General features: G+C 28.1%; 1 protein-coding gene across 1 annotated transcript; it reads right to left on the bottom strand.

Moving 5' to 3' along the window:
* Positions 1–3208: 3208 nt before the first annotated feature.
* LOC101496945 (protein NRT1/ PTR FAMILY 4.5-like) lies at positions 3209–7773 on the bottom strand. Its single transcript, XM_004494443.4, has 6 exons — positions 7539–7773; positions 7352–7439; positions 7034–7251; positions 6288–6710; positions 5842–5960; positions 3209–4322 (listed from the first exon to the last, which is right to left on the bottom strand). The coding sequence occupies exons 1-6, from the start codon at positions 7539–7541 to the stop codon at positions 3434–3436; spliced, it is 1740 nt and encodes a 579-aa protein (XP_004494500.1). The 5' UTR covers positions 7542–7773; the 3' UTR covers positions 3209–3433.
* Between the last annotated feature and the right edge of the window lie 1647 nt (positions 7774–9420).

Genomic DNA, 9420 nt, shown 5'->3' with positions numbered 1-9420 from the left:
TCTGATAACTTTTTATTATAATTATTAAGTTGGATGAGCATTGAAAATAAGCTTCATCCGAGTGAGAATGTTATATTATTAGGCCAGATATTTTCTGTGGTGATCTGAAATCTTCATTTTAAGTGGTGAGGTGAGGGTCACTTCATCTGTATACTAAAAAAATGGACCGTTATTTGAGTTGGAAATGAACCATCTACTTTTGTATTTTTTTTATACCAAACTTGAGTGTAGAGGGATCAGATTAAATATGCGTTTCCTTTGTATTAAGGTTAGTTGAATGTTTAGTTATTATTTGACAATATAGTAGTGGCTTGTTGAGAGTCGAGGTTTTGTAAATTGCAATAGCTTCCTTCCAGTTCCAGCCAGCAAAGTTATATATAGTATCGCCGTTACGTCTACGCAACTTATCCGTATCTATGCCATCAATTTTCATTTCTCAACCATTTCCATTGCTCACTCCTCTATGTCTTAACTCACATTCAATCATCAACTCAAACCTTCTCCAACCTTCATTAATTTCATTAATTTGCATTCAAGACACTAATGAGTGAACCACATGTTCTTGTCAATTGATCTTAAATCATGCACTAAGTCGTGTACTGTAGTAGTTTTAATGTGAGGATGCTATTTTTAAAAAAGTTTCCTTTGAGAGTTATTAATTGGATGGACTAGCATAACACATGTATCTTCATAGATAGTTTCTTTATAAATTCATAGTCCTCTTTGTTTTGTTTTTATGTTTGAGGAGTAACTTATTTATGTCACTCAGATGAGTTTTATTTTAAAAAACGTGTTTTTTCTCATCTCTAAAAATAAAAACTATGAACATTTACTTCCATGAAATAATATTTATCAACGTTCAAGTTTTGAAAAGTTTAATATATCATTTCACATAAAATTAAATTAGTCCACATTATAATTTGTCTGATTAAGGATATATTTAGGGTTATCCCGTCAACTCAACTCAGATTGACTTAAAAATGGTTTGGAACGTGTAAATGAGCGATTTTAGTTTTACAAAATAACAAACCATTCAAAAAAAAAAAATCGTGTATTGGGTAAAACCAAATCCAACATATTTTACCCAGATGACTCAGTTCATAAAAATTATTTGGTTGCTTTACGACTTTGCACTTTAGTTATTTTGATACTTAAAAACATTTTATATAATTTTAAAAATCTTACAACTTTGGTTATATTAATACTAGCAATGAAAATAGTTTATGATTAATTTTATGATTTTGATATTCTCATTAATTGTATATTTATATAAATTAGTTGGTAAAAAAAATAAATTACACTATATTTTTGTAAAAAATTATGGATGTATTATTTTTTTAGAAATAATCTAACAATTCATTGTTAACAATTAAAATAAACATTTTGACCTAATCCAATTTCATGATATAACAAACGTTTCTTTTCATCAAACTCAACTCAATGTTGGTTAAATTTTGATTTTGATCAAAGCAACTCAAATTGACTGTGGTCTTATTTATATATATATTATTTTCCTTAAATTTAAAATTTGTGATTTTTAAGTAATGAGTGTAGCGGATTGGTCAAATAAAAAATCATAATGTTGTGTTTGATCACATGCAATAGACACAAAGATTGATGTGAACCCAAATGATGGTCCAAAATAATGAAAATTGCAAATTATTAATAATAATAAATAAAAAGGAAAGGGAGGTAATATGGTAGTGCATGTGAGAGCCTCCACAGAATCACATGCGTGATTGTAACTTTTGGAGGGTAGTTGGCAAGGAAGGTGGCACACACACACTCAACACAATTAAGAAGCAACCACTAATTGATCAACTGAACTACAAAAGTAACTTGAGAAAAAGGGGAAAATGTTGGTCTCTCTGGCAATACTTATTTATTAGTTAGACACCCATCCACCAAATCAATAATAATTAATGATCTTCATAGAACTTTTTTTCACTTAAATCTCGTTATCATAATCAACGTTGTAGATCCAATCAATCAATTAACTTTAATAGTTGGCAACAATGTAGATCCGAGTGTATAAATATTTCTATCAATTTAATTTTATTAAATTTATAAACATTTTATTATTTTATGCTATTAATTTTAGTGTTGTAAAGTTATTGCAGATTTATCTTTTGCTGTGTATTTATTAGTTAGTTAACCATAAAAAAGCGTCCCTGTTTTTTTTTAGTATTTCCAATATCCATTTTTTTTTATTTTGCTTGCTCCTGTAAATATTACCTTATTATTTATTTGGAAATATTTTGTGTAAATGTGAACTAATTTTGTCTATATATAGATTAGAAGGTGGTCAAACTAACATAATTTATTGTATTGATAAAAACATGTGAGCTTTATTTCCTCCCAACAGGATCTGTCATGGATGAGAACTAAAATAAATTGTGAGATATATATTGTTTCGTTAAGTGTAAAAAATCTAAGTTAACTGTTTTGTATATGAGAGACTTTATTTTTAAGTTATAAAAAAGTATATTTTTTTATAAATAAATCAACAATATAATACTATATAATGTTTTTTAGAACCTAAACGGACTTTGTTAGCCTAAAAACCGGTCCATCGCCAAGGCCCAAACACTGTCATACAACAGGGCTAAGCCCCAATTGAATTGCATACTCTATACTTTAAGTGTTTCTTCTCCTACTTTTTAATATTTTCAAATACATAACAACAATATATGTTTAAATTGGTCAATTCGACATATAAAATATACATCTAGATTATTTAATTTAGACAAATTTTAAGGGCTTTTGAGAATATTTGGTTGAAAAATTTCTTTTTGATACTCTATTATTCACATTTGGCAACATGAGACATGAGTTATTGTATTGGCTTACAAATTAAGATTCTTACTTCAACAACATCATGGTATTGATATTCTTTTGAAAGACACTGGCCTTACTTTACTACATTCTTACCTTTTCTATTCTAATATAAAATTGTTGTGTAAATTAAGACATTTAGCACTCTATAGTTGCTCCACATATTATCCTCACAAACTTCGATCTTTTCTTTTCGGTCGATTATGCTATGTGGCCAATCTTTGTTCAGATGTTTAACATGCAATTTAAAGTTGTTTATCCCTATCTAAGAATGTAACCAATTTAATCACCTATATTTTTTCTTACAATTAATTCATTTCGGAGGAAGTATAAATATTATATAGTAACAAGTCAAAATAACTTAAACAACCAATTACAAAATCAACTTATATATATATATATATACTATAGGAACAAGTCAAAATGAATCTAGACACAACAGTAGGCCAGATCCAAGAATTGCAACCAAATCATACAAGCATACATGCACCATAACACATACTTCAACCACTACCTATTTCCACATCCCAAAAGCCTAGTAGATAGAACATAGTAGCAACCTTATGGTTATTCTATTCAATATAATAATCCATTCTCTTCAGTCTTGAGTGCTTCCACCAATGTTGGCTTCCCAATTATGTTTAAGAGGCATTTCATTTAATGTCTTCAAACCTATTGGGCTTGAATTTTGGTCTTCAGATTTGTACTTGTAGCTTGAGGCCCAATAAAGGTAGTTGAAAAAATTAAGGCAACTTAGTATAGCTAGGAACCAATAAAACAAGTTCAAATTATTTTGATTCAAATCAAACCCTTGTAACCAACCTTGTTTACTAGGAGTGAGCCTTTTGGTAACAACATTAATCAAATTGACAAAAACAGTGCTCAAAAAGTAACCAATAGACATTGACAACCATGTTAAAGATGTTGACAATGATTTCATGCTTGAAGGTGATTCTCTATAAAAAAATTCCAATAGTCCAACAAGTGTGAACATATCTGCAATACCAAATATACCATATTGGAATGAAAGCCAAAATAGGCTTATAGGGTTAGAAGGGTCTTTTCTACTTTGGTCCCTTCTTTTTACCTCTACAAATCCAGCCACTGTCATTGATATAACTGAGAGTACCAATCCAACACCTACCCTTTGGAGTTGTGTGATGCCTGAAGGGTGGTGTGTGATTTTTCTTGCAAATGGAACAAAGAAAAGCTCATAAATTGGTACCAAGATGGATATGAAAATAAGGGGTATAACTGGAATTGATGGTGCTGGAACTGTAAATGAACCAAGTTTAAGGTTCATTACATTCCCTTGTTGAACTGAGAATGTTTGAAGCTGTGCTAAACATGTGTTCATTATTATGGTACTTGCTACTATTGGTAACATTCTTGTTAGAATCTTAACTTCTTCAACTTGTGTCACTGTGCACACTTTCCATGGTTGGGGTTTCATGTTTTCTTGGAGAATGGCTGCTTTATCTAGAAACCTGATTCAATAAAGCACAACTTTTTATCATGCATGTCATGTATATGTTGTTAAAATACAGGGGATAATCAATGGCTCAATAGTCAACACCATTGCATAGGAAGCCTATGATTCAACCAACAAAAGAAGTGTATTTTTTGTTTGTACACAGTGAAAAAGTTATTTATTTTTAAACTTTATTGGGCTATTTTTTTTTTATCAAATTTCAAAATATGAAAAGGGCCAATTTCAAAAAAATTAAAATTTAGGGGCTAATATGCAAATTTCTAAAATTTATAGGGTCTAACTTGCTGCTTTCAAAAATTTATAGGGACCAATCAGCAAATTTTTAAACATTTTAGAGACCAAATTACAAAATTAGAAAAATATAAGGACCAATTTATAAAATTTGAATGAATTATAAAGACCAATTTGAAATACAAATTTGAATGAATTATAAATATCATTTGAGATACAAAAGATCAATTAAATACAAAGATCAATTTAAGATACAAATATCATAAAATTCTAAACTTTTAGTTTTAATTTCGTATTTTAAATTCTCTTGATTTAATTTGATAAAATACTTTATAAAATCTTTTTATTTTGAAAATTTTTCAAATAGATAAAGAACAAGTTATTTTAACTTGGTTTTCAAAATTCATTTTAGCTTGGTTTAATTGGATATGATATTCAACGACCAATCATTTAAAGTCACATTATTTTTAAATAATTTAAATTTTATATTTATTTTGCCTTGGAAGTACATATATCCACCATTTTCTTATAGATACCAAAGATTTTCCAACAACAAGTCTACTCAAAGTGTATGTTTAAATGCATTCATCATTTAATTAAAAGAATTTTGGTTAGAGTCAAAATTTATAAATCTCAACTTAAATTTAAGTCAGAGTTAATTTTAGAGTTTAAATCAATTACAATTTTATCAAAAGTTATCAAAATCAATTTTATGCATCACAAATCAATTTTAACACTTGCCATAATCAAACATCCAGAAAATGAAATTCTAAAATCACTTTTAGAAACTCATAAAAGTGAGTGATATTATTTACTAATCCGAAACAAAAAACAAAGCTACAAAAGGTTCTGCTATTCCCAAACTAGCATGATTTATCACGGCAAAAATACAAAAAACACAACATTGATTGTACCAAGTACTGTTCTTTAAAATATACCTATCATCTTTTAGTTTTGTCAGAAAATTTTATTACTTTTATTTTGTGTTTAACAATTTACACACGGCATAGATATTATTTTTCCTTCATACTCATTCTCTCTCTGCTATTCCAAACCGTGTAAATGTGTGGTAGTGCCATAGTGGGTCCATATAGTCCCTCCTTGGCCTTCCCTACTACAAGGTACATCAAAAAAGAATCCTAACATATCAATTTGCTTTACCATGATTTTTAATTGTCTTTTCATTTTGCAGATAAATTATTAACTTATAGTTTGTGTATGCAACTTGATAAATAAACATGTATGTATTTTTTAGTACGAATGAATGAAAAATGTAAAGTCACCTCATTTGATTTGTGTGGACAATTTTTTCAACTGTTGTATCTTTATCACTGATTTCATATAGTTCTTCGTGTGACTCTGGCACTGACAACTTTCGGTTTTTAAAACCCACAACAATAACCTGTATTCAACAAAAAGTATAAAGAATAAAAACAAGTAAACAGACATTTTAAATTTTTAATCATTGAAATTGTTAAAAAATATCAATTAAGCCTTTAAATAGCAAATTACTAATACGACAGATTTTGAAATTCAATAAGGAAAATATTTATTTAGGAAACAACTATCAAAATCAATAAAAGACATATGTATGTATAGACTTAAATAGTAATTTACTAGATCAAAATAAAGGAGCAATTATTAGAATTTCAAGAATTAAAATGAGTATTTGCTCAATTATAATTATATATTAATGAATAATAATGTGTTTAAAAAGAAGGAAAATAACCTGAGCAATTCTGAGTGTGGGACTATCACCTGGAGTTTTGATTCTATAGAAAGGCTTACCAAGAGCAAGTGTGACAAAACCAATTGAAGAAGCTATGGTTATTATGAAAAATCCCCAATGCCAAGCTCTTTGTGTACTAACCCAAACAACAAATGTAACACCTGTAATTGCTCCTAGAGTTGAACTTAACAAAAGCCAATTGAAAAAACTTGCAAGACCTTTTGCCTCATTTGGATCCTTTTCTTCAAATTGGTCAGCACCAAATGGTGTCATGGATCCTCTTACCCCTCCAATTCCTAATGCCAACAAACATAGTGATGTGTAAAACATTACTCCTATGCCCCCTTTTACACAACTTGATTTCCCACATGCATTTGGATGTAAATGATCTGAAGCAGCTTCAACTGTAAGCATTGCCAATGCCTACAAATATATTTCATCAAATAAGATATTCAATTCTATCTTTTCATTCATCGTAACTTTGTCAAAATTTGGATAATATGTAATTTTATTAAAACTTCAAAGGATAGCTTTTGTTAAAATTACAGTTACCGAATATTACTGTCAATTTAAATATATATTAAATTTTTACGAACTAAGTTCATATTTTAATCGACAGTAAATTTAGCATAATCACAATGAATTACCGTAATTTTAACATAAGTTAATTATGAAACTTCAACAAAATCACAGTAGCACGTGGTTTCAAAGATATTATTGTACTTATTATATAGTTTTGAACTTACTAGAACTTCAAGTGATCCAAAAAGCAAGCATGTGGTGAATCTATTTAAATAAGTATCTGAGATGAAGCCACCAACAAGGGAAAGCAAGAAAGTTGAACCCATAAAGTTTGTGAGAGTATTGGCAGAACTTGATAGATCAAAGTGCATCACTCCATAAAAGTATAAAACCAAGCTCACCATGTTTGCCACAAAACCCATGTTGTCCAATGCTGACAACACTACATCAAGAAAACAACAAGAGAAGAAAGAAAAAGGCTTATCATATAGAACCAAAAAAAGAATATTTTTTTTTAATACTTTTCATTTTCTTTTGCTTACCAAATATAAACATGGAAGCTCTGAATCCACCTTTCTTTCTCTTCCATTGAGTGAGAAGTTTGAGTTCTTCTGTTTCCTCTTGATCTGCCTGTATAAATTAACAAATTTGAAACTCATAAACTATACTATGCTTAGAAAGAATGAAAAATAAATAAAAAAATGGTTTGATTTAAATATGCTCAATTACCATTATAGAGATATTGAAAGTTAAGTTATAGAAGGGACTATGAAGTTGAAATGTTATGGTGTTTGTGAACAAATATCCCAAAATGTTGAGAGCATAACATGAAGAAGAGAAGCTAGTTTAAGATTTTTGACATCCTTAAAATTGTGTTTGCCTTGTCATTCAATAGGTGTCCTCAATGCTACTTATTACACACTCTGTCTCAACTTTTTCAAGTTCTCTTAGCTAATTACTTTGTCATTTTTCACATCTAAAATAATAAATAAAAAATATAAATAAATTGGGTTGTATTATTGGAAAAGAATCTATGTTAAGGGTGAAAAATTATGGATGCTTAATCAATCAATTATCGTAATCAACCCAACAAAGATACCCCACTTTAGTTGCTATATATGTTTGTCATTGTGGAACAATCCAATGCATGATTTGTATCAATTTCCTAAACCAGAAGCTTTCAATGAAGGTAATGGGTCAAATCGAAAGAAAGAAAATACTGTTTGTTGAAATTGGGTAGACTTTTCCTTGCTTCATCATACGTACCATCAATTTGATTTAGTGGTCATATCACACATCAAATTCATCAACTATTCATTATCTTTTAAAGCTGCACTATACTAATCAAATTACTCGATTTAATGGTTAATATCCAATAATGAATAACAAATTGTTTGAAAATTGTCGAATTTAAGTTATAATTGAAACAATATTTAGTTATATTTTATTTATTTTTCAACCAAATTTCAGATTATCACATCACTTTTTTTTAAATTGAAAAGTTAAAAAATAACTACACCAATCTTTAAATTATAGTTTAATTAATAAATACCAATGTTATTTGTGGTTTTCTAATAATTTTGATTTTAATTATGTCATAGGAATAATTTTGAATAGTTGTAATCAATATGTATTGTGTGATAAGTGTGAAAAATCTCAGTAAATAATCGGTTTGTTTATGTGATAATAAAAATTGATTTAACATAAATTGATTTGTCAAATTGATTTTGACTAAAAATGAATTAATTATGAAGCTATTTATATTGAATGTATTGATGTGAAAATGAGTTAAACAATTAATATAAAATTAAGAATCAATTTTAAAAACAAAAATTTTAAATTCTAAAATTAAAATCAAATTTAAAGATAAAATCGACTTCAAATATCTTCAAATAAATAAAATAAAATTATAAACAAAAATTTATCAAGGCTTTTTTATCTTATTTATTTATAACAAATTGATCCTTTATTTTTTTTTCGTTTAGATGATTCTAGATAGATTTTGACAACTTCTGAAAATGAATTATGAAATTAGTTTTTCTTCAAGAAAAATTACTATTAAAATTTTAGTTATCCTCAAATCTCAAATTTTCACACCTCTAGCAATAAAGTTATTTCGCTCCAGCTCATCACTACTTTTTTTTAGGAATTCTTTATTTCGGATTTAAAGATGAAAAAAAAATTAATTGTATCTAATTTCCTCAGCAGTTTCTTTTATTTCCTTTGACTTTTTATGGGTTTAGATGAACATTGTTAAAACGATGAATATAAAGATCATTATATATTTATTTTTGAAGCAGGATCATTAAAGTTCTTAATTTTAATCGGAAAAAAAATTGTGCCTGTTTTAAAATAAAAAAGGTTATAAATAAAGAGTTGTAGGGGAATTTTGCCTAAATGTTGTACCTTTAAAATCGATTTTGGTCCACCCAAAAAGTAAACCAAACATAGATTAAATATAGCTGTCAGCAACCTAGTGTCAAAGTTTAATTATGATGATGATACATAAGAAAGGACTATGGTTGAAACTTGTTTTTATGGTTAGACAACATTGTCAGACTCAAAATAGATCTAATAGTTTTCTGGCTAAGGATATAAAACACTTCTACAC

The sequence above is a fragment of the Cicer arietinum genome, chromosome 3 (assembly GCF_000331145.2).
Source record: "Cicer arietinum cultivar CDC Frontier isolate Library 1 chromosome 3, Cicar.CDCFrontier_v2.0, whole genome shotgun sequence".
Classification (NCBI taxonomy): domain Eukaryota; kingdom Viridiplantae; phylum Streptophyta; class Magnoliopsida; order Fabales; family Fabaceae; genus Cicer; species Cicer arietinum.
Note: the sequence above shows the minus strand (reverse complement) of the source record. Positions and strands in the feature narration are given on the sequence as shown.

What these genes read in the sequence shown, in the direction of transcription:
- LOC101496945 (XM_004494443.4), bottom strand. An exon ending in AGCTTCCATGTTTATATTTG is followed by an intron (nt 7,252 to 7,351) that starts GTAAGCAAAAGA and finishes TTCTTGATGTAG; the next exon opens with TGTTGTCAGCATTGGACAAC. An exon ending in TTGGATCACTTGAAGTTCTA is followed by an intron (nt 6,711 to 7,033) that starts GTAAGTTCAAAA and finishes ATATATTTGTAG; the next exon opens with GCATTGGCAATGCTTACAGT.